The sequence below is a fragment of the Pelmatolapia mariae genome, linkage group LG2 (genome assembly GCF_036321145.2).
Source record: "Pelmatolapia mariae isolate MD_Pm_ZW linkage group LG2, Pm_UMD_F_2, whole genome shotgun sequence".
Classification (NCBI taxonomy): domain Eukaryota; kingdom Metazoa; phylum Chordata; class Actinopteri; order Cichliformes; family Cichlidae; genus Pelmatolapia; species Pelmatolapia mariae.
In genome coordinates, this window is record NC_086228.1 from 3503350 (window position 1) to 3528654 (window position 25305).

General features: G+C 41.7%; 2 protein-coding genes across 6 annotated transcripts in view; one reads left to right on the forward strand and one right to left on the reverse strand.

Annotated features, from left to right (window-relative positions):
- Positions 1-280: 280 nt before the first annotated feature.
- gabrp (gamma-aminobutyric acid type A receptor subunit pi) lies at positions 281-7348 on the forward strand. 2 transcript variants are annotated; one of them, XM_063490408.1, is made up of 10 exons: positions 281-646; positions 1702-1788; positions 1879-1991; positions 2128-2195; positions 2271-2488; positions 3194-3276; positions 3461-3598; positions 3744-3896; positions 5240-5433; positions 5524-7348. In XM_063490408.1, exons 2-10 carry the CDS (start codon positions 1742-1744, stop codon positions 5854-5856), a joined length of 1347 nt encoding a protein of 448 aa, XP_063346478.1. In that variant the 5' UTR covers positions 281-646; positions 1702-1741; the 3' UTR covers positions 5857-7348. The 2 variants fall into 2 exon arrangements, with proteins under 2 accessions (XP_063346478.1, XP_063346473.1); XM_063490403.1 differs by having other exon boundaries at positions 282-650; positions 5524-7347.
- Positions 7341-25305, reverse strand: part of afap1l1a (actin filament associated protein 1-like 1a) — a 28173-nt gene continuing 10208 nt past the window's right edge. For 2 of the 4 annotated variants that reach the window (XM_063490396.1, XM_063490389.1), the window contains exons 2-19: positions 17071-17196; positions 16861-16944; positions 16683-16762; positions 16138-16267; positions 15884-15979; positions 15564-15778; positions 15279-15458; positions 15059-15142; positions 14403-14478; positions 14052-14168; positions 13759-13970; positions 12851-12996; positions 12646-12718; positions 12054-12168; positions 10396-10563; positions 8920-9095; positions 8709-8834; positions 7341-7449 (exon numbers count right to left, since the gene is read on the reverse strand). In XM_063490396.1, the coding sequence (XP_063346466.1) occupies positions 7423-7449; positions 8709-8834; positions 8920-9095; positions 10396-10563; positions 12054-12168; positions 12646-12718; positions 12851-12996; positions 13759-13970; positions 14052-14168; positions 14403-14478; positions 15059-15142; positions 15279-15458; positions 15564-15778; positions 15884-15979; positions 16138-16267; positions 16683-16762; positions 16861-16944; positions 17071-17196 (2231 nt within the window). In that variant the 3' untranslated portion in view covers positions 7341-7422. Of the gene's footprint in view, positions 7450-8708; positions 8835-8919; positions 9096-10395; positions 10564-12053; positions 12169-12645; positions 12719-12850; positions 12997-13758; positions 13971-14051; positions 14169-14402; positions 14479-15058; positions 15143-15278; positions 15459-15563; positions 15779-15883; positions 15980-16137; positions 16268-16682; positions 16763-16860; positions 16945-17070; positions 17197-20683; positions 20793-25305 lie in introns of those variants that run through there. The other 2 variants (XM_063490383.1, XM_063490376.1) reach the window with 2 other exon arrangements.

Sequence of the window (25305 nt, forward strand, 5' to 3'; positions counted from 1 at the left end):
TTTCATTGAAGTTAAGTTGCAGACAGAGCTGAGAGGAAGCTAATTCGGATGATGACACTGATGCAAAGGAACGAAGTAGTTGGAGGTGAAGATGGAGAGGGCATGAGGGGATGAGACACAGTCGAGCTTTGAAGCCCAGAAGGAGGTACAGTGTCAGTGTAAATTGAGGGGGAGGAGGTAGATAGAGAGTAAGGGGCCAAAAAGAATAGGAAGAATGAGAAAAAGGGAGTGATGTGAGGGCTCAAACTAGATGCTATTCTGTGTGTGTGTGAGTATGTGAAGGGGGGGCAGAGAAAAAAAGTGCAGCGCAAATGAGTAGTACGAGGAGAGAGGGAGGGGGGGCTGCACAGAGGCTCTGCGGGGAGATCAACACAGCTGTGCAGAGAGACAGAGGGAGTTGCACAGATAGTGGAACAACCAGCAGTAAGACACAAAGGACCAAATATTAGATGCTTTATCGGTAGCTGGAAGACACACAGGGATATATAATCAGAAGTAAACAAGAAAGTGGACCAATCTCAGCCACTGGCAACACTTGGGATACAGGAAGGCAGAAGAGCAGAGGAGGAAACAAAGGACAGAGCTGAGAGAAAGCAGAAGAGTGACCAAGTGGAAATAAAAAGCAGGAGATAAGAGCACGGCCGAGGCAGGTAAGAGTTAGAAATTTGTATGTAAGCAGTGTAAAAGAAAAAAAAAGTAAACAGAAATGTTTATTTGAATGTAGATGCACATATAGGCAAGGTAGTATCTGACAATATGCTGTTGTGCAGTTCAATACATGGGAAAAGAGGATAGACCGGAAGAGAGATATGAGGACAAAGGGGAAACATGCATGATGCAACGCAAAATTAACACAGCAGGCTTCAGCCTAAGCTTCAGAGCAGCCGGCGAAAAAATGCATCCAAACAGGAGAATATGTTCACCTGACAACTACAACCTGATAACATTCTGTGCCATTTTGGCCCCTGGAGAAGGGGAATCAATAGTGTTCATTCGCACAGTCATTAAGAATGGCACTTCAGCGTAAATAATGCATTGAAAATTAAATGCTGCTTTTCTAGACTGCTGGCAATATGGCGATATATTAGCAGCAGATTGCTTTGATGATAACTGAAGCACAATAACATGCAGGACAGATTTGCATGGTTTGGATATAAGTATAAAGTGAAAGGACAGAAGTCTGTTACTGACAGTGAAATCAATCAGGGAAAGGAGGAGGAGGGGAAGGGTTTCCTGTGAGGATTTCTTCCTTGATGAGAGGGTTAGTTGAAGATTTCTGAAAAACAAAAAATGTGATCGAGGCCACATATATCAGCAGATGGATGAGTAACTGCAATATTTAATATATAATTAGTAAATAAAATAAATGATAGATGTACATATATGCCTATCTAAACAAAATGTTGTTTGTCTATGTGTGTGTGTTTGTCTACACGAGTGTGTGAAGGCATTGGAAAAGCTACTAATATATAATATTGGAGCGAGTAATAGAGGTGGGGATCAATGCAAGTTTACAAAACATTTTAAAACTATCGTGTCGGGGTGAACGCGCAGTTATCTAACAAGAAACGAGTGAGAATGACTGCTGTGTTGCAGACTTCCCCTGAGCTTTGTAGTCACATTTAGTTAGCTGCTGCCACCTTATGGTCAAACTGTGTCATCCCAAATTAAATGGAAACGGCTCTTGTGTTTGTGTTTTAGTCCTCGTCACATCTCTCTGACCTCTGCCAGCTGATCCAGGATGTCTGCCAACCTGTTACTCATCATCCTCCTGACCTTTACGCAGGGGTGAGTGACTCTGAGGTCAAAAAAGCACGCACACTTGTTTGTCTCATTGTTTCTCTCATTTCCTTTTTCATTTTTCCCTGCTTTTATCAGGAGCTGTGCATTCCATAGCAACCACTGGGGTGAATGGAACGACTCCCAGCTTCTGCCAACAATACAAAAGCTCATGAAAGGCTATAACCGCTACCTCAGACCTAATTTCAATGGTATGAAGTTGCTTGAGACATTTATTTTTTAAGCTTTTTTTTTTTTTTTTACCTTTCTAAAAGTCATCAGAGCTTCTGTGCCTTTCACTTAAGAGTGGATCAGTTGTACTGTTTCCCATGTGTGTCTCCTGAACAGAGGGCCCAGTGGAAATCGGAATGAGCCTTGATATCGCCAGCATTGATGCCATCTCTGAAATCAATATGGTACACCTTCTATTTTTGCCATCTGCATGATCAAATGAGGGAGCAGGCGTCTTTATGTGTTTTATATCTTTTCAGGACTATACAGCGACAATCTTCCTCCGTCAGCGCTGGCGTGATGCTAGGCTGATGTTCCCCGGTAATGAGAGCGTGAGCGTGGACGGTCGCCTGGTGTCACTGCTCTGGATCCCCGACACTTTCATCCCAGACTCCAAGCGCTCCTTCCTGCACGATGTCACCGTGGAAAATCGCCTCATACGCATCTTCAGCAACGGAACTGTTCTCTATGCTCTTCGGTACATTTCTTTACTGAAGCTTTGACGCTCGCTGATAGCTGACATTTCACGCTGCTGGTCACAGACAAGAAGAAAACAAATCCAGTCAACCCCACACTGCTCTCACGTTCTATATAAAAAGAAAGGGGAAAAAATAACTAGGAGTATGACTAAAAAGCAAATGTCATCCCTCATTCATTCATCTCAGGGGTATGGTTCTGCATTCCTGTATGTTCTGCCCTTCAAACACTTAAGCCTTTGGCAGTGAAGATTTGCAGAGTCCCATATGAGTATTAAAAATCAGGCCAGGCTAATCTGTCAGCTCACACTGCCATATAACTTTATTTTGACTAGACAGTTTGACAGATGAAAGAAAGGTCAGCTGTGCAGAGTGTGTTCAGAATCATCTTCCTTCTTCTTGAGTACCGAAACTGATTGATAACTGGAACCATCATCTGATTGTGTGGAGGTGATTGAATGTTGTAGAACTCGAGCAACCTGGCCTCATTTTTGCAATCCGACAACACTGTGCACATAATTCATATGTGAGACACAATGATGATACTCCAGATATAAGTCTTTGATCTCTTGGATGTTCATCAGGGGAGAAGAATTCTTTATGTTCACTAATAATTAACATCCCCTGTTATAAATCAGCAGAGCTGCAGTCATTTTAGTTGGGTTTTTGAAGCTTGGTAATGAATGCCTGCTTTGAATGCCCAACAGCATCACAGCTACGATCGCCTGCAACATGGATCTGACTAAGTACCCCATGGATAGACAGGTGTGCACCCTTCAGCTGGAGAGCTGTGAGTATTTCACTGTGAGCTCCATTAACCATCAGTCATGTGTGTAGCTGGACATAAATCATCATCAGCATCATCATCACTACTACCATTTTCATCAGCCTCTGTGTAGTGAGTATGAAACTGAAAACCAGCTTTACACCGAGCACTTCACTAGCCAAAGGTTAACTACTCTTTGTCTTGTCAGGGGGGTATAACCTACAGGATGTGGTGTTCTACTGGACCAGAGGAAATGATTCAGTGAAGGGTTTGGACACATTGCGGCTGGCACAGTATAGTGTGGAGAGCTACTACACATCAGTGTCAGAGGCTGTGTATGAAACAGGTAACATATTTGAGCTCTCTGGATTTCCTTTGCATGTTAGGATTCGTCCAATGACAGCTGCTAGTGGAGCACAAATGCACCACAGGATTGTTTAAATCTGTATTTTTTCCCTCGTTCTTTTTATGTCTCTTTGTGTCTTTTGCAGGAAATTACCCCAAGCTGGTGCTGCATTTTGCACTGCGCAGAAACGTGCTCTTCTTCATCTTGGAGACGTATGTCCCCTCCATTCTGTTGGTGGTTCTGTCCTGGGTCTCTTTCTGGATCAGCCAGTCCTCTGTGCCAGCTAGGACCTGCATTGGTCAGTAGCAGACCTCACTCTTTTCGTCCATGATTTTGGTAACTGTCCATAGAGTGACCATTTCCATATTACAGGCTGCAGGATTTCATGTATTGGTTTTTCTTTGGTCATATGTAATAGGGATGAGTTTTAGCATCCCACCTACTTGTAGCATAATTATAATACTAATACTTATATTATTAAATAATTGTTCTCAATATAACAACTACGATGTCTAATGTCTGAGGTTTTCTGACTCTAACCTATGAATAAAAAGGATAACTTTGACCTTAGTCACTAAATAACTCACCAAATGATCAGCAGCTGAAGAAATCAATTATAGTAAAAGTGCACAAATACATGAATAAATAAAATAAGGGTAGCATGACATTTACTTTGCTTACACTAATGTTTTGTAGGAGTAGGTAATGGATGATGGGCCTTCACATATAAATAACTGGACATGACTAACTTGAGCTTGTTATATAATAATATACTACAGTATATTTCCAACTAATAAGGCAGCTCATTCTAACTCTTGACAATACTTTAAAGATGTAACTCTTATTGGGATCAAGTTGAAAGAAAGGCAGATGTCATGTAAAGTGAGGTCAGAGGTCAGGTGCGACATGATGTTTAGATGAAAAATAATGTGATAATTAGAATCCCCAATAAGAGTATAATTTTCTTAATGTTGCCAATACAAACAAAGGCAGTAGAATTTTAAGCATCACTTTTGAAGATAAAAGGCATTTTATGAAAGCTTGACCTTATTTAACCTTGAAGAAGTCAGAGGTCCAAAGTAAGGTCATATTTGAAATCTCCATATGTGATTCACTATATGTTGTCAATACAAGAAATAAGAAAGATGGTTTTAAATAACTCTATATAGCATTACACTGATATGTTAACAATACACACCACACTTGTAAGATTCATAGTTATAAGGCTTTTTTGTCCATTTTTGAACAATAAATCATTGTGTTGACCTTGGAAACTTTAAGTCAAATATTTAATTGCTTGTTAACATGACCCCACTCAAGCAAATGTGTTTACAGACAGAAAAAAATCACACGCACACCCAAAAACATGACCTCCTTGGTGATGGTAGATACAGAAATACATCACTGATTAAAATGTCACTGAAAAAAACATCAAGTTTTCTGTTTCCACATGCTCACTAAGATTTCTATTGTTTGTTTTCAATACAAAAAAATAAACCAAGAGAATACATAAACAAAAAAAAAGATCCTGAAAAAAGAGCAAGAGTAGTGTGGAATGGACAAACTAAATATTTGTTTGCTTGATTGCTGGGACATGCTGGAAATAAAGAAAAAAATCCCAACACTCTGATCTGTCTGCAGGAGTGACAACAGTGCTGACGATGACAACTCTGATGATGGGTGCCCGCACTTCCCTGCCCAATGCCAACTGTTTTATAAAGGCCATAGATGTTTATTTGGGCATCTGTTTCACCTTCATTTTTGGCGCACTGTTGGAGTATGCCTGCGCTCATTTTTACACCATGCAGCACCAGACCATTGAGGATTTATATCGGGTGAGACACATAACCATGACACAGATAAAAATGGAAAGATTCTCTGTTACTGTAAACATCAATCCATCGGTTTATCTGCCCATGTAACAGGACCTTCTGAGGGAGCTCAGCGAGTCTAATGGAAATGGCTCTATCCCCATCGTCAGCTCCGGCCAACCAAATCAGTCCGTGGAGATCGGCTCCACCGCAGAGGACTCCACGGAGCAGTCAGCGAACAGCGACACCAAGAACCACACAGGAACAAAAGAGAAGGCGCCAAATCAGGGCTGCGGCTTGTCGTCAGTGAGAGACGCATCACGTAAGGCGGCATCTGTCTTCATCGTGGAAAATCCACACAACATCGATCGCTATGCCCGCACAGTTTTCCCCACAGCATTCCTCTTTGTCAATATCCTGTACTGGCTTTATTATCTCTTTCTGTAAGTGCTCATTCCAAGCCGTGGAAAGCTTAATTTCACCAACCTGAAGCTGCTCTACCTCCTCATTTAAGATCCAACACCAGTCGCCATGGTCTGAATACGAACGGACCTGACACAGCTTATTTATTGGATGGTGAAAAATCAATTGGTCAGGACTACGCTCTGCAACGAAGGCTGTTATTGATTGTGTGCAAAGAGTTGGCTCTCAGCACATCAGCATGTAAGAGTGGTAATGCAAAGCCTGTATTGTCTACTGACCAATCCATAGATCAAATGAGGAAGAGTTTAGAATGAATAGGATGCTGAACAGCACCACACAGTTGGTTGCTATGCATTGTTTGCATGAGACCATATACTGTATGATTATGTTTCGCCGTACAATGTGAAATTAAAAGACTACATCAGTGACTGGAATGTGTCGGTGCATTTTATGAGAAGGAAATTCAATCTGTGCTTGGTAACAAGTTAATTAAACAGGAATTGTTTGGGAAAATAAGACACACATTTATTATTCCCTCATCCAGGCACGAGAACAGTAAAGTGCAACAGGCGACCACAGGTTTGGTAAGGAAGGTGTTAAAATGACATTTGATGATTTCATTAAAAGGAAAAGACAGATGTCTATCACTGATAGCACCACTTTGCTAGTAACTCAATGATCTGTAATGTAAGTATTCAGCTGTATTTAAATGTGTGCCAAAGAGGGTGATCAGGACAAAGCATGGATTTACTTGGTTTTTACCCAGAATCCTCTATGGCACGTGCCCGAATACTGACTTCAGGTAGAAAAATGCACAAAAAGTTTTTGGCACTTAAAAAGAGTAGCAACATTAGGGATATCAGCCACTGCGGAGTCATTAAAAAAAAACATCAAGAAATAGAGAGACTGCTGCAGCAGATGGTATTATCTGAAGATTACAGAGTCACTCTGGGATTACTTGAAGCAACTCAGAGAGCCTGAACCCCCAGAGGAACATACCTGCTGATTACCTTGGAAAACTGTGCCTAAAACTTTTGCACACTTATGATGAGAAATGAAGCGCTGTACAGTATTTTAAGTACAAACACATATAGAACAGTAGTTGGCGCTCATTATGTACAGGCAAAACAAAAAAGAAAGTCACCTAAAAGGCACATCATGGCTTAAACTGTCTTTCATTCTCAAAGTTTCCAATACGTCACATTGCTTTGGTCTTCTTTTTTCCCCTCATGACACCATTTAAACATTTCTGGCTCTTTTCCACACTACATTTTATTCATTTGTAGTGCTTTCCATACTTTTATGTTGCCTTTCTCTGCTGAACTTACCCTTCTTGATTTTTTTTCCTTTACCAAAATTTTAAACTGCATCTTTCCAGAAAGTGAAAACACTTTGCTACAGACCATAAGCAGTCGTTGGAAATATTCAGTAAGCTGTACCACCACCTAGTGGCTGATTTCTTTCATTACTGTTTATGCAGTTTCTCAGCAATCCAAAAAGGAAAAAAGTCTTGACTTTCATTTATAAATGGCAAATTTTAGGCAAAGTGTCCAAAGTCTCTTCCAGATATGCATTATTTCCCTCGTCCTCCTAGGTTCCTTTCTTTGACTCCCATTCCTAGAGAAAGAAAATCAGATTATTTTTTTAATGATGTGAAAACGGATTTCAATTAATTTCACAGGAAACACAAAAGTGTACTTATATCATTAAATAGTTGTTTACAGTAACCTAAGAGAATGAAAATCTAAGGCTTTTTGGGAAAAAAATGAAATGAAAAACAAGGTCATGGTGCACTAAATTGTATTCACTCGTCTGCCTTCACACACATATGAACTTGAGTGACTTCTCATTCTGAAACCATTATTATGACATTGGCCCACCCACTGATGCTATAACAGCTTCAACTTTTCTAGGAAGACTTTCCAAAAGGTTTAGAAATGTCTTTATGGGAATTTTTGCCCATTCCTCCAGAGGCAGACACTGATGTTGGACGAGAAGTCCTCTGAGTCTCCGCCCAATTCATCCCAAAGGTGTTGTGTCGGGTTGAGGTCAGGACTCTGTCTTTATGGTCCTTACTTTGTGCACTGGTGCACAGTTATGCTGTAACAGGAAGCAGTCTACAGTCCAGTGGCAAAATGCTTCACACCACTGCGACTGACACTTTGTATCGAGCTTGGTGATGTAAGGCTTGGATGGAGACATTTGGCCATGGAAACCCATTCCATGACACTCTCTCCACACTATTCTTGAGCTAATCTGAAGGCCACATCACATTTGGAGGTCTGTAGCAGGAAGCTGACAAGCTCTGTGCACTACGCGCCTCTGACCCCACTCTGTGATCTTACGTGGCCTACCACTTCATGGCTGAGTTGCTCGTGTTTCTAATCACTTCCACTTTGTTATAATACCACTAACAGCTGACTGTGGAATATTTAGTAGTGAGGAAATTTCACGACTGGGCTTTTTGCATAGGTGGCACTCCCTGAGCTCCTGAGAGCGACCCATTCTTTCACAAATGTTTGTAGAAGCATAAATAGGTGCTTGATTTAATACACCTGTGGCCATGAAAGTCAGTGGAACAATATGGTGTATTTGTAATGCTTAAATTTTGCAATACACATTTTTTTTATTGCTGCTTCCTCGTAGGCTGCCTCACATTTCATTAACACATAGAGCCACTAATATCTACATTGAGTGCACTATCATATGATGACTATCTATTTATCTGCGAACTGTGAAAAACCCATTAGATGATGGTACATGCCGCGGTGACTCTATTAACTCCCTGAGGAGACTGAAAAGAAAACATGACGATACACAACAAGCTGAGCAACTGAACTGCGTGCAGCAGAAATGATGAATTTCATCACTATTACCTTTGCTTTCTGCATGACAGTTCCAGTACAAGAAGCGTAAACAGACGGTGGCCTCCTACGCAGCTCTGCGGCACAATTTACTGGTAAAGAATCACTGTAGATATTCTGGATCTTCTTGCTGGAAGCCTGGACAATATAGAAAAAGTATAGAAGTATATAAAAATCTTTGTATGCAGAGGGCCTATCTTTCTACATTAAGCATAAGCGGTACCTGAACAGGAGGTTTAGCCTCCGCTGATGCCCCCAGGGTTCCTCCTGCCAGGCTCTTATTTAGGTTTTCTTTGACCTGAGTCAGTCGAAGTTCCAGGTCCACCCTCTCTGCCTCTTTAGCTCGACAGGCCTCCTCCAACTGAGCCACATGCTTGTTCAGGAAGGACTTCCTCTTATCTGCCACACAGATTCACGCATTTGTACGTTCATATCCTCCTTTGCATTATAAAAAAAGTCTTAAAATTTAGGTTTTCAAAATAAAGCACTTACTCAAGTTCTAAATTTATTGTTTTTACAATCATCAGATCAAACTCAAGAGAAAAAACAATTTGGGTTTATTTTGTTGTTGTTTTTTATTTATTTAGCGCTGAAATTTATTAGACCACTTGTTAAAAAAAGCAAGAAAACAAAAATATTCTAGAAATTTTCCCAAAACTTGTTTAAGACTAAAAAAAGGAGAAAAAGTTGTATCTTTATTTAAGACGCAAATAGCAAACTGAATTCACATTTTTATAGCCACTGGACTTCTGTATTTGGACATTAACCAAGTATAACATTCAACCACTAAAACACATTTTTAGTATAAACTTATTTTTAATAATAATGTGCTATCACTTTTTGTTTTTACTTTATTTTGTAAAACAGTATAGTTGAATATTCCTGGATAACAACAATAATTATATTTTAGCATTAAAAGTACAATTTCAAGTAAAAGACTTACACATACTGGTCAACTAGCCTGAAACATGTTATTAACATTAAAAAAATATTTCAACAACTGCAGCATAAACCTCACAATGCAGGATGCTGTTATAATTTAAGCACTGTATAAAAAATAGAATCTAATTATGAAACATAAAAAGTTTTTAAATACTACTTAGATGTTTTTAAAGAAAACGTTTTGCTTCATTAAAATTTGTTGATGACTTTTTTAAGGGTCTTTTTAATCTAAAATGTAATAGGTTTCATACAGTTGTGTTTCTGTGGCACAGTTATGATTGTTTCCTCTGCTTCTGCTGGAAGCACGCCACACAGTACTAGAGGAAATTAGGTAATTAGACATAGCAGACATTTTTTTCATAAGCATGTTGTTTCATGTAATAATTTTAATACCAATGCTGTATGGGAAACTTCTGCTTTTTCATGGCCCTATAATAAAGGAGGTCACAATGCGGGGTCACATAAAGAGCCGTGATGCATTATGATGTAAAGGACGTCTGGCAAATTTGCACAAACACACCAATGAATCCTGCAAAAATAAGACTAAAATCCTCCCATGCTTTTTTTTTCAAAGAAAACCTTGTGCCTTGTAACTATGTCTTCATACATTAGTTAATCATCGAGAGGGTGCATGCATGTTTTAGTTGTGTTTTTCATTTTGGGACTGCTTCAAGTGTCCTGGTTTATCTGACGTCTAACAATAAAGAGCAACCATTCATGTGGGATCTGCTCTCTGTCTGACTTTATATCTTCTTACCTGCAGCTGTCTTCAGCTCTTCTTTCAGCTCTCTCTTCTGCTGTCGGAGGGTTACTAGTGCATTACGTATGCCATCTCGCTCTTTCTCCAGCTCCTCTTTTTCTCTGAGGTAGCGTTTGGCATCTTCTTCTGCTCGCGTTTTCCCATACCTTCCGTACTGGCTGGTATCTGGATGAGAGCAAAGGTTAAAGGTCAGATGTACAGGGGTTATGGGAATAAGACAAAACCCTCTCACGGCAGCCTGTCTGCATAATTAATGCTATGCTCTCCGTGGGAGCAGTATGAAGCTGCCTGTAAGTGTCACATGGATGTAGAGCATGGTTGTTTTTTACAACAGGGCCAGAGAGAGACAGTGTTCATTTTTCTAGAAATTGTGTGGCTTTAATATTAGAGAACATTAAGTTTTACTGTCTTATAATATTTTTGTGTTCATGTCCCATTTATGTTTCAGAGGATGTTTGATTTTTTTTTCTTTCTTTAAGCATCCAACATTAAATTTACTGTCTTACCATGCTCCACTCACCCCAAAGCAAACCCTAACCTATAATGGCCATAATACAGTGTTGTAAATTCAAGGAAACCCGGTGATATGGTTGCAGGAATTAAAGATAAACACACACACTCCTGCAGGGTAAGAGGTCAGAGGGTGAGGCAGCAGATCTAATGCGAGTGTCCAATAAATCTCAGGTTACATCCTGCAGCTCTCAGCTCTTGGAAAGCGCGGCTTCTTTGATGTGCCAGAAGGTGACAGCGAAGACCACAGCGGAGACGCGGCAAGAAGAGGAACCCTCGCTAGAAATCCGCACTGATATCACTTTTCTGTAACTCAGATGCTCATCTCCTTCACTTGTGCAGCAGAGAGCGAATGACAAAAGGGAGCAAATGGGAGAGGCCAGAGCAGAGGGAATGGAATACGGGCGGAAAGTGAGAAGATGATTGAGTGGAGAGAAGAAAAGAAGAAATACTGAGCCAGATGACTGCTCAAATTTTATGACTGCCAGTGCTCAAGCCCACAACTCGAAGGAGTGTAAGCTATATGAGCTCAAGAGCACTGGAATATATGACTTAGTGAAATATTGATGTATTAAGAAGAATTATTTCTCCCCCCCACCACAGTATTTTGAGCTGTTTTTATGGTTTTTTTTGAATCACACAGATGTAAATCAAGGATGAGTATAAAATAGAAAAATACTTAATATAACAACAAAGTATATTAATAAACTCAGCCTGTAAGTTAATAAACGTGGAGTCAGCTCCTTTCAAAGTAGTTGAAAAAAGACACCAGCACTGCTCATAAGGCTGCACATTAAACAATAAATGGCAATGTTTCAAAGTTGTAAATTGGAAAGTAAGCAATATTTTAAGTTTCATACTGACAGAACAATAAAAAAAGAGAATTGCCTTAAAAATGGTTTAAAACAATTGGTTTACCACAAATGTAACAAGTCAGGAGACAGTTTAGTCACACTCCGAAGAGGGGCGTTTAAAGATGTCTTCTTTTTTATTTAGGAAGCATTGAATTAAAAGCTAAATATGTATATAAAATAGAGGATTTTTAGTTTCTTTTTGGAAAATCTTAGAATTTATTTCACAAGGTTAGACTCAGCACCACTTGATGAACTGCAAGTCACACTGGAAAACAAACTGAGCACACTTACGTGAGCCTATTCGCTTCAGGGAGACTAATGGCTTGGTTCTGTCAGAGTCGCTGCTTGAGAAATTTGAGCGCCGTTTCCCTGTATTCCCAGACTGCTGCCTGTGGTTCTCTCCTGACTGGGTGGAGCAGAGAGAGGGCGGGGGGAGTGACAGATGTGGGAAGAGTGAGGGCAGATCAAGAAAAGTGAAATTTGTTCATCAGGCTATGCAGTGAACGTATCTCGAGATTTAGTGATTTCAGACTGCTGTGGTGTGCGTTTGTGTGTTTTTGGTTGTAGGTGGTGAGAGGCATGTGTTTAAAGTGCATGTTAATGGGGTTAAGAAAGGAGTTTATAGGCTGTGAAACTGCTATGACCTCTTGCCTTCCTGTCACCAGTCAGAGCACTTTATCTTTTTTTTTTCCTAATGCGGCCACCCTGATCTTTCTCTGGTAAAAATATGGCATCATTGATAGCAGCAGAGCACTGTCTATTTATTTGGGTGACTGATGGGATGTCAGACAGCGAAAACCCAAACAGCTGCATGCCCATACATCTTCTGATCTGGTCACATCAAAGTTAACGCGTGATTTCTGAGCATGAGTGTCCTGCTTACCTGCAGATCCTCGTTAGGTACCTCGTCGTATGTTCTAGAATCTGTGGAGGTGCTGCTGGAGGAGGTAGCCCACCTAGTTTGAGAGACAACAGACAAAGTAAGTTTACATAAAAATGATGTAAGCAAAAACATCGCTGCTTTGGTTGATGGCCTGGCTTTGAACTTGTCCATGGATCCTGACCCCCTTCCGCTTCATCTCACTCACAGGAAGGAATGCCGCGCAGCATCACGGATGTTAGCAATGGTTTCCACATCTACATAGTCGTAATGCAGTGATTCTGGGTCTGTCGCAGAGCCCATTTCTGCCAGGAGGAGACCGAGCCACCGTCCAAGCTCCTCTGAGCTGCTTGCCTGACAATTTAAAAGAAAGGCATCAGATAAATAAATCAATAAATAATCAAGTTTAATATTGAATCTACTTAAAGACTGTGGTGATGTACACTGACTCTTGATGAGACCATAATATGCGTAACATATTTTTAATAGAAAAGTTGCTGTGTTTACTGTTAACCCAAAAATGGAAAGTTAAAAAAAAAAAACTCTGAGAATTTTGGAAATGACGACGCAGACACCAGCTTTCCAGACTGGGTCTTATCTGTTACTACATGTCTGCCAGATTCGTTATGCCCCTGTTACCTGACCTTAAAGGAAGAAAATAGACATCAGTCTTGTTAGACAGTCTGCTGCCTTCATGAGCAGGCATACCAGGCGTACGTGAATGGTCGTGTGATATGCACGTTAGTATGGATTCAGATTATTTCTGAAGCGTTTGTACAGATCGTGATTGTTTTTGCTTTGCAGGTATTAGAGTGGATGAGAGAAACATCTGGCTCATTAGCTGATAATTGCTTCACAGTCTGTTTATCTGAGCTCTTTTTACTAAAACAGCTGCCCAGTGCTGACCAAGTCTAGCTGATGAGAGTGATGAGATTGAATCAAAACATTAACCCAACAATAAGCCTACCACCTCTGTTGGGCAGATGGAGACTGTTGAGTTGGTTAAAAATATCTCCCTGCTTATGTTCTTATGAAAGATGACTCTTTTCAATTCTCACAGATTCGACCATTCTGGTAATATCATGCAGCTTTGAAATAATCAAACAAGAAGCACACCTCCAGGGCAGCCACTTCTGTGCTGTCCCGTAAGACACGGAAGGCAAAGGGGTGCTTGGGTCCGAGTCCTGGAACCACCTCGCAGCCGTGGAGAGGAAGGGAAGGGAGAGACATCCGAGGATCTCCTTTGTCATGGTAGAAGTGCAGGGCACCTCTGCACACGCAGCACCACTGCTCCCGCCACACCTGGTTCACCAGCACTGACAAATGGCCTGCATCGTGAGGAGAAAAGGAAGAGTTACGCATTCCGCAAACTTGGACTCCTGAAGCACGACATTGAAGCGGGCTCTGACCTTGCCGAGGATCGCTGTATGTCTGTGGGTCACTTGTCCGAGTGGACTTCTTCTTTGAGAAGCTGATGATGCGTGTGATCTTACGCCCCGCAGCAAAAGGACCCCGTTTCACCTTACCTAAATAAAAAAATTAAAAAGAGTTCAAAATCAGATACTTTTGTTTGGATTTATCTGTGTCGTTTGGGAACTGTATTCCCAATCTGTTTTATTTTATCAACATGTTTCAACAGAATCCTTCCCATCTCATATGGCATAAATGCAGCAATATGGAAGAGTCACACAAATTACATCCCAGCAACCTCTAATTGGAACAGCTGCAATGCTTTAAGACTGCGTGCATCTCTGCCTTACCATTCTCTCTGCAGTTCTCTCCAGCTGACACGCCCACACTGTCTGAATCCGATGTGTTCCTCTCCGCAGACAACCTCTGCAGAAGCAAACACGCAAACACAAGGTTAGATTTCATCAGGGCCCAAGGTTTCATTCTAAGCTAAGCTGGTCTACACTTGCCTTTGACTAATAAAGAGCTAAATAACTATATATAAAGGCATTTCTTCTCATACATATCCACCTTCTTAGACGTCTTTCTCTCATGCTGTTTCCTAAATACAAACACATGGCATAATTAAACAAATAGTCTCCTTCCAGCTCTATATGGGCTCCCCTTGTTTTAGTATTTGTTTTTGTATGAGAGCCTGTTGCAGATTGTGATCTAATAAACTCCTAAAGAGGATGTGCCTCTTCCGACACTGGCTCACCACCACCTCCGTCAACGAAGTCTTAACTCCTAATTACCCTGCTTATCTCCTCTTTGTTCTGCGAGCCAAACACAGGTATCCGTGTCGAGCCAAACAATTGTTTAGGAAAATTGATGCTGACAGCACAATTGCTGCTTGCTGCTGAGCATTCCTCGCCTCAGCTGTAAGGAAGAATTACGGACTTCGGGGATATAACAAAAAAAACCCACAAGGATACACTCACATAAACATCCTCTCTCTCACGCTTACCTTATCAAGTTCACATTTTCTGAGAATGACAGGAGATGCCGATTCCTCGGGCGCTGCACTCTGACTGCTCACCTCTCTGACAACCTGCGGGAAAGTTTGCACTTATCACTCTGGACTGGATGCTAAACCACCCCCCCCGCTGACGAACCAGTGATGATTGGCAGCTATACCAGAGGAAAATACATGACTCCTGCATAAAATTGCAGCATGCTAAAATTACCGTAAGCCACGTGTGGGCCTGCTCTTTGCTCTGTACCGCCAGCACCAGCGCGTCTCCATTGGGTAAGGTAAAGCGAAGCTCGTGATGCTTCCTCTTGGTGTCTTTGGGGACGTAGACTACAGTGCATTGGGGCAGCAGCAGGTCCACGTAGGGGGACATGTCTTTGGAACTCTTATAACACTGCACAAAGAACAACATGTGGTACGCGTGAGGGAAAAAAAAAAAAGGAAAGATACATAAGTAAAGAACATCCTTTAAGGAAGATGAGAAAGTGCAGCATCTCACTTGTAGCCTGTTGTCCCGTATGACAGTGAGCTGCTTGGCCCACTGCCCAAAGCGTTTTTTACGCAGCAGGAAGGCACAAATGCGACAGTCCCTGGCAGGAGGCATGGAGCTCTCATCGGAGGGCCACTGATGAGTAAGCCGGACGCTCGGGCTCCTCTCTTCCTCGTCTTCCTCGTAGGACTCGTAAGAACTGCTCAGAGCATCAGAATCATTGTCTGTTGAAGCAATGAGAAAGACAGAGAGAGGGAAAATGTAAGCTTTATTTGTTGGAAAAACGCGGTATTTATCCGGCGATCCTGGAAACGTGTGGGTGTTCTCACAGGAGTTTTTGCGACGTAAGTTTGAGCAGGTAGTGGGGTATTGGTTTTCTGTATCTTCATAGCCATCTTCTATAGAGTTAGGAGGGCTGGACCTTACTGGAAAGGGAAGGAAAAAATGCATTTTACCTTTTGTTGCGCTAATTATCTGTGGTACATCCTGCTATATGATTGTGTTCATATCAATTATATCCTGTGCATGGAAAATTCTAGAACACTAAGGTCACTGAGTTCAACTGAGGTGGGAACATGCTGACCTCTTGTTATTATATACTCAGGCATCTTGCCAGGGCTCAGGGGCACTGCCTCTTCGTAGTACTCCTCCGGAGGAGGGGTTGTGGGCAGCGGGGGTGGCGAGTCAGCTGAGTGTGGGGCGGCACAGCTCTGCTAAGGGAGACACATAAATATAAACAAAGCTCTCAAATTTCCTCTATAGCCAAAAAAAGCCAAAAGAGCTACATAATCAAAGAGACGCACAGAATAACCCTGTAAAAAAATTCCATAAATTAGACGCATGGGCTCTGGGCGGATCCCCAAGTCTTCACTCGTCCAGCAGTTTACAGAGCAATGAGCATGTCGAGCAAAGGGAAAACCCCACAATATGGAACACAGTCTCTGGTTTTCATCGCCTCTTTTGGATTTGAAATTTGCAAAGTGCAACTGGGGCAGCGAGTGCTGAAAAGACTGATATTAAACAGCTTACAGCCCACACACGGAATCCTTTCACCTTCAGGACTTTAAGCCAATATTTAGTTAATTTCCAAAATATGAGTTCTCATATTTTCTCATATTTTTCACTTGCCTTTTTCGAAGTTTCAGTTTGTGCATTCTTGTTTTCTTTCACATCATCCGAAACATCCTTTAGGTCTCCAAGCTCACAATCTTAAAAAAAGAAAGAGACATTCATTTATTCTCGTTATGTTAAGGGCAGGGAATTTGCATAAGTGGCTTTCATTTGATCTCACTATGGTGGAGCTCACCAAATGTCTCAAAGAGAGACTCTACAAAGCTCGTGCCATTTCTGTACACTGATGAGTTCATGTAGATGTAGTCTGTTCCTGACACTAGAGGGGAGGAAGAAGAAAACACAGGCAGCAGTAAGTTAAAAAACAGCATTAAAAAAACCCAAAACTTATGTGTGCAATCATTCAGAACTTAGTGTAAAAATGAATTTCCTTCCTCTTTGTTACCTGATGGCTCTATCTGCTGCAGGAGGTTCCGCACTGAGGTCTTCTTCTCCTGGGTGGTGGAGCTGAGGTTCTCCTGGTCCAGCATCTTCAGCAGCACGCCCAGCTCACTCACCAACACCTCCATTGCTGCACAGAGAGGAGGGCAAATGGTCAAAGGGGTGTGTGAGTGTGTGTGCGAGCGTTTGTGTATAATTAGAGAGGGCAAAGGTCAGACTAGCAAGTCTAAACAAATCCCTGGTGTATGTCCAACAGGCTCTTTCTGCTTTGCTTTCCCCTCGTCCTTCTTTCAATTTGTGTCACTCTGCTTCACAGTTTGTCAATATCCATCAGCCATCTCATCACTGAGTCTCCTTTCTATCTCCCTTTGTCTATCCAGACTAAACAATGCCAAGAGGCTTCAGTCACAGGAAACACGTCTGCTAATTGCTCATTAACCCTGTAAATATGTGAATTTGGAGCGACAACCAAAGATAACAGCAAATGAACAAAACTTCCTGAACAAAGCTCTAAAATTCTGCGGATTCACAAACTCAAATTTGAATCAACATTTAAGTGACAGAAAAATTAGATTTTTGTCCCCCTGGCCCTCTAAAAGGACAAACAGATACAGGCAATGGTTCAATATGGAGCATCGGACTCTAACAGGAATAACTTAAGGAGCACTTTAGAGAGCTCAGAACAAGCCAAATGAGAAAGCTAGAACTTCATTCACAAGGACCCGATCTTTATCCAGCAGTTGCGAAACTGAAATGCCGAATTTAGAAAAACACAAGCTGCCTTAAACAGGCTTTCACAGGGCTCTCTGGGTCCTCTGGACTCAAGATTGTAGGAACAGATATATCGCATACATCATATGTTGATCTGAGAGGTAGGACAGGTCCACTCCCTGTTTCTCAAAGCAAAACCCAAATAAACTAGCTCACTCCCCCCAGCTGCTGCAAGCCTGAGAAAAGATTTGCAACCTGCTGCAAGCCAGTGCCACCAAGCAACGCTTTTTGTTTCTTCCAGCTTCCCGAGGTGTTTCCATTAGCTCGTTTGTAACCACTGACTGTATTCTAGCACCCAGTTTATTACCTCTGTAATCCTAAAATCCACAGTAAAAAACAAAACCTAACAAATGGCTGAGTCACTGCTGGCATTCTTGTCTGCCTCCCTCTACTTCCCATTCCCCTCCATCTCTTACTCTCTCCCCTCCCTCCTACCCAATTTTCACAGTCCAGGCCCCTTGGACCTAGTGAACCGTGCGTCTTACTAGGGTCAGCCGCGGGACAGCCGCTGAGCCAGAAAACTCTTTGTACAGAGTGCGCTCATACGACAGCAAGACCTGTTGCACTAAGCACACACACAAACACAGGCAGAGACAGATACATACAATCGTGCACACAAGCCCGAAACGCACAGGCAGGCTCATGTGTTGTGCATTTAGCGAGGTGTGTCAAATCTAAACTTTTGTCTGCTTATCTAGAAAATGCACTCGAACCACCATCGTGTGCAGGATTTTGTACACAGGCCTAAAAAGCACATTAATAAGTTGAGGCAGAATGTTGGCTGTCTCAACGTATGACCCCAACGCAGTGAACTTGCATGTAATCACCTCTGACAAGCAGAAAATAAATAAGCTGGAGAAAATATCTATTGTTTGTCAGTGATGTATGTCCTACATTTCAGGGTGCTCCCACTCCTTAAAGACAGACATACTTTTCTTAGGTGGGTCTTCCTATGGGTTTTAACAATGCCCAGCCAAGGCTACGGTCAAAAGCAACAACAGCTACAGTAGGTGTATGTTTGCCTGTGTCTGTTTAACCACTTTGACTCCTGTACCAGCCTGGTTTCCTTCCATTGTAATAATAGCCCGCTCCCACTCTGAGGAACGGGCATTAGGATTTAATCCATGCTGTGAGCTGGAATGCGTCCTCATTAACATCTGATTCATGCAGGGAAATGAGGAAGTGGAAGGACAGGAAACTCATGAGAGTGGGATGTGTGGGCCTGGTGAACGCTGTCACTCTGCCAGAGGTTCCAGCTGTTTAGATTCTGGCTCTAGCGTAGCACTGGGCTTCCCCTAACCTAAGTGTAAGACAAAACCGTATCCACAGCATGACTCATTCTCTGCAGAGAGAAGTTGAAATTTACACCAGTCAGCACTAAATCAAGTATATTACATATAATATAACAGAGAAATTGAGGCGATGCTTTCAAAGGATTTGCCGTGAAGTAGGTCGCCTCACTCCTTAAAAACGGTTTCACAATTTTACTCCTTAAAAATCAGATTACCCAATTTCACGTTTACAGCGCAAGGGCGAGCGAGAAGGAATTACTTCCTCATTTTTGGCACTTGCGGCACGTGAGACCACCCTCAAGTCGTCCATCGTTCCTTTATAATTAACAACACACCACGCACGAGTGTCGTCACACATCTAAAGCGGCGAGTCATCTTTTGCATTTATGCTGCAACTGCTCGTGCGTGTTTGAGTGCGATACGTAACCGATGTCTTCTAACTAATTAGGCAAAAGCTCCCGTAATGTTACAGTGATAGATGAAAATGTGGTTCACTATAGTGAAAGCAATGTATGTGTCTCCATAGAAGGTCAAAGGATAACTTTATTCTAAGCTTTGTGTACTTTCAGCTTTTAAAAAAAAGACATCATAAAGTAGAAGACTTAAGACACCAGAGAAAAAAGATTGTGCAGGTCTGCAAAGTCAGTCAAAGCTTAGAACACACTTGGTTTCCTCACACTTGCTTAACAATTGCTGTTAAACACCAGACACATTCCTCGCCTTGTTCATAGTGCAAGACTCTGCATTGTGTGTGTGTGTGTGTGTGTGTGTGTGTGTGTGTGTGTGTGTGTGTGTGTGTGCAGACCTTTGTTAAGTGGAGAGGGTAGTTTGTTTAACACTGCAGACTCAGGCCTTTAAAAGGAGCTTACATTTGTAGACTTTCTGTGCCAACTCTGTACGGTTGAATGATGGGTGAATAATTTCAGTGAGTCTAGCACCTGTGCTAACATGCCCAACAACATCTAAATTAAAGAATAATCTGACCTCATACGATTGCACCATTTTTCTCAACCCCCGCTCCCTCCAAGTACCAGAGACTTCCCTCATGCTGAGCTGACTTCTTTTCTTGCCATGCAACCCAACCACCCACCCACACACACACACACACACACACACACACACACATAAACAAACTTAATATAACAGTATGTCGAAAGTGACAGGATTCAGACAGTCAGCAGCAGCTTTGTTTCACAACATCACTGTAAGCAGACATTCCAACTTATCCAACAAGAATTTGCAGCCCACAAAGAGTCTTCAGAGATTACAATGTTTCACTAACGACTCTGGCAAACACAGCTTTCTCAACAATTCAACATTTCTGCCTTTCTCTGTGTTTCAGTGAGCTGGCATGGCCCTCAAGGCATGAAGTAAACATCACCTGATTCCTACTGTGTTCGGATTGAAGGCACGACACCTTTAGCGTCTTTACATCCCCGCAGCTAACACACCTCTCTTTCATGGCATGCCCAAATCCTGTAGCATCAGATGCTTTAATATACCAACATTTATAAAATATCTGTTTTTTTGTTGTTTTCTTTTCAAAACACTTACCTTCACGGGCAGTGGATGACAGTCCCACCATTCTCTAATTGGCTCATTCATACACAAAAGAGATACTGCAGGAGATACTCCAGACTCAAAGACACCCTTTGTGCTCTGTCCTGTGAAGTCTGTAGTGGAGGTGAGCTACCATCTGCTGAATTCACACTCCCTTTACCTCTCCCTTCCTCCATCTGATCTGTTATCTCCCTGCACCTCCCTCTCTGTCTACCCTCCTCTCGTTCCTTTTTTTTGGGTGGGTGGGGGGGGGGGGGGGGGGTATAGGGTGGTGCTCTGCGTGTGTGCGCATGTGTTTGATCCCCCTTCTTCCACTGTAATCCTAGGGATCGTATAGCACCTGGGAAAGGCTTGCTGTGTAAACACACACACTAATAGCTAACTCACATTCTTTATTCTTTTGCATTCTTTCCCTCTCTCTTTACATTATTAACTTTTAACTAGTGGCTACAAACTAAACAGGTTCCAGTTTAGCTGCCTGTGGAAATCCCCAGGTTATAGGGGTATTTTAACATGTCAAGTAAAAGTTGCAGGATTTAGGAAATTCTGTGGAGTAGTCATTAGGGCAAGTTGAGACCTTTTCAGTGTCACACGTGGAGGATTTGCTGCCTTGAGGCAGAATCAGGCAGCCAAACACGATGCAACATGCTGCCTTCAATCACACCGGCAGTAACGTGGCACAAACAGCCCTGAAGCATACACAGTTCAATACACAACCACAACCACAATATGACACACTAGCTTCTTCTAAGTGTAAGCTTTTACTATAAGAAGCCTCTTGCACAAGACTGGACAAGTATCATTATGATGTCACAAGACTGAGGTTACAGCATAAGCGTGCAAGTAATAAGATCACCTGTTGTTTGGAATCCTAGTGTGACCCCTCATCTAGGGCTGGGCCATATTATACCGTTCACGGTAATACCGGTATAATGTTAGGCAACGATAGGAAAATGAAATATCGCGATAGAATATGAGTAAAACGCGCATGCGCAGTGCCTTTGTTTTCATACGCACATGGCCGATTGTTGAGTGAAACAGATGAACCAGAATTGGTTTGTAAAAATGGTGCAACTTCAGTGATGTGGAACTGGTTTGGAGTTTGTCCGTCAGATACACGACAAAGCACATTTTTTTGAAGAACATGCAAGCGGGCCGTCGTTATTGCCGTATTTGTCGGACTAAGATGCTCTTAAATCTGGGAGTAATCTGGGTCCTAAACTCCGTATTCTTCAGGTCAAACGAACACTGCAGCATCACTGAGAGTTAAAAACTGTCTAAATTCTTTCATCTTTAATAAAACGATCAGCGTTGCTGCTTTACCAGGTGTAACTATGAAGTTTAACTTCCAGGCATCCATGAAAACAGAATTTATTACATTTAACGGAGTTAGAAGTTAGCAGGAAGCTAGCGGAAGTTAGCTCGCTAGTTTCGCTAGTTACCTAAGCATGAAATAGCATGTTCTGACTGAGAGATTTCTGAAAAAATTCAAACGTACAGCTCTGCTATCACGTCCAACATAAATGAAGACAGGAAACTAAACAGCAGTGACGTTTGTAGGGTTACTGAAGTTGGGCTAGCTGGTATATAATGATGTGCTTCGTGATCGCTAGCGACACAGCTATGTTAGCTTAACATAAACAGTGAAGCTGGAGGATGAACACTAACACTTTTCCACTTATAAAAGTTAACGTTAAGGTTCCTGATAGTTAGAGACAAATGCAATCGCATGGCAGGATGCTGTAAACGGACCAAACTTCAGTCAGGAGAACAACTGAGATAATCCATCCACAATACCAGGTTAGTCATTAATATACTGCAACAACATGGGAATAGAGCAGCTGTGATAGAATACAGCATTAATGAATCAATGGTACAGAAGTGGAGGAAGCAAGAAGAACGAGTTGAATAAAGTTTGATTTATCTGACTGCTTTGTTTCGCTTAATGTGCCTTATAATCCCGTGCACCTTATGGTCCGAAAAATACGTACTGCACACTGCAGTTTAATGTTGCAAAGCACCTCTTTTTAACTGCAGTGGATATTATACATGGTTATGCTCAGGATATGTCAGCCCATTTCTACTGGAAATGCCTTTTGGTTAAACTTTCAGCAAGGAATTTGCATTTACACTGTTAAATTTTTATATAGCTGTAATGCACATAAAAACCAGCTTCTTGTTTAAGTGAAAATAAATGGAAGGTTGTCTTTTTGCGCTAGTAATGTTGTGGAGTTGTATTTTGTCTCACATCAATTATATCGTCAGTTATATCGTTATCGCAAATTTTCAAATATATATCGTGATAAATATTTTTGGCCATATCGCCCTGCTCTACCCTCATCACCCCTTTGTGATTCTATTTGAGGAGCTCATTCACTTTTTTGTTCAGAATTAGATGAGAATGGTTTTAAGATCCATCTGTGCTAATTGAGATTAGTTAACAGGTTGTAAATTTTTATTTAACTCGTACAAAAATTTGTGTGTTTTTTTGTCACAGGCCATAGCGTGAATATGAGTGTGAATGTTTGTCTGTCTCTCTGTGTTAGCCCTGTGATAAACTGGTGATCTGTCCCGGGTGTAGCCTGCCTCTCGCCCTAGCACAGCTGGGATAGGCTCAGCTGCAACGGATAAGCTGAATTGGATAAGCAGATAGAAAATGGAAGAATGGACTCCATTAGACCTGCTGCCTCTGATTTTCAGTGCAGTTCTTGTATACACAGTTGTTTCCATGTCTCGCTTTTTTTTTTTTCTTTCTTCCCCTCTCTTTGAAAGAGTAACATAGCATTGGTTCCACAGCAAAGGGTGTTCAAATTCAAGCGGATGAATTTTTTGCTCAGGCTTTTCTCCAAGTTCTCCTTCCTTAAGAATGATTTTATGACAGCCACCATTCTGAGGCCTTTCTGCTGATGCTTAAGCAAACAGTAGATGGATCACCTGAAGGACCAGATGCATGTCTCAGAAATGCTAATCAGATACTGTTAATCTGTTGCAGATAGTTTTGAGGCTTGTCATTTCTTTTTTGTCCTCCACCTGTGTAGTTTCCTCAGATTTTTTAAGGACACACTGCACACCATGATGACATACCACAGGTTTTCAGCTAGACCAAAGGAATGGTAACAAATTACATCTGTCTGTAATTAGCTGCTAGTAACAAATTGCTAATTTGCTTGTTATAAGTAAACACAACCCTGGTTCATCACTTGAGTTAGGTGTCTTTTTATGCTTAAATGAGTCATAGGTCAGTGTTAAGTGGCGTTACAAACAAAAACTACTCCTCTAAAAATAGTCCGGTAAAAGGACTGGACTGGACTTCTTGGAAGTTAAATATAAAGAAATGATTCGTGGCTCGAGGCTTTTGCACAGAATTGTATTTGTGAAGAAAAGCGCCGCACTAATGAGCTCCTTCTAAAATCTATTGATAAAAAAGCTAGACCCTTCCTCACTCATAAATGGTGCTTCCCAGCTTTTCCCAAAATAGTCTCACATACTCATCCTGTTAAGCCTGATATGGCCTAAAAGAAAACGAGTTCTGATAGTGACTAAATCTGAACTTTGACCTCAAGAGTAAATATCTGACCCCATACAGAACTGTGGATGTTAGAGGAGGGATGTGAAAGCACACCAAGTTGTAAAATTCACACCACCTTGAACCATATTACAGCTGGGTGCGATGGATCTCAGGTTTTTGAAAAGTTAAAGCCTTCGGGGTAGAAATAGTCACAGTAATTGATAAAACAAAACCTAGTGTTTATTACAATGAAAACTACTGGTCAAGTCCACAGTGCAAAACAAAGGAGAACCATAAAGATGTAAGTCATGCCAGATAAAGCAGTTCGAGAAAAAAAAAAGACGGTACCATCTGTGACTCCACAAGAGATCTGTATCTACTGAAAACTGATGGATTATTCTTGGAAGAGCCCCTTTCCTTACTGTCTTTGGAGATGTTGGATACACAACCATTTCTCAACCCGATCTTACATGAAAGCACACTGCAGGTTCACTGTGTAGGTGTCTTTCTTGCTCGGCCGAACAATACGACCCAGCAAGTTTTTGAAGGAGACGAAAAGCACATTTTTTTGTGTGCAAAAGCATAATCTTATCTCATGTTAAGTGAGTCAAAGGATAGGGTTTTCAGTACAGAGACAGTGGTGTTTGAGTGTTATCATCATGCCGTGTGAGTGTTACCTAAATACCTCCATCCAATTCAGTCATCAAAGCTGAGTCAGGCATGTTTGAAAAAAAAAGAGCTGATTCATAATGTTAAGAAGCACAGATGAGAAAGGAGATATTTTTATCTCACCGTTCACCACAGGATTTATCACACCACTGTATAGTGCTGTATAGATCCGTGTAACAAAGGATGAGGTAAACCAGACAGCCAGATGTTCTCCCAGTTTTTAATTGCATTAGGAGGTGTGCCAACAATGCCTTCTCTCACCAGGCTGTGCCCTATCATGATGAAATTCCCTCCCACCCTACCCTTCGAATTCCTGGCATTTCCCAAGAGTGACAGCTCTTCTCTCCTCTCGCCAGTAGAAACGTGTCTGGGCATTCGCAAAGTGATATCTCTGGAGAACACCACAGGTACACAGGGACAGATCCGGTTCATAGCGCAA

Bases quoted from the DNA above. Each gene is read 5' to 3' on its own strand.
- gabrp (XM_063490408.1), top strand. From the start codon at position 1,742: ATGTCTGCCAACCTGTTACTCATCATCCTCCTGACCTTTACGCAGGG. The intron at 2,489-3,193 runs GTACATTTCTTT...AATGCCCAACAG, and splicing joins ACTGTTCTCTATGCTCTTCG to CATCACAGCTACGATCGCCT. The intron at 3,277-3,460 runs GTGAGTATTTCA...TTGTCTTGTCAG, and splicing joins CACCCTTCAGCTGGAGAGCT to GGGGGTATAACCTACAGGAT.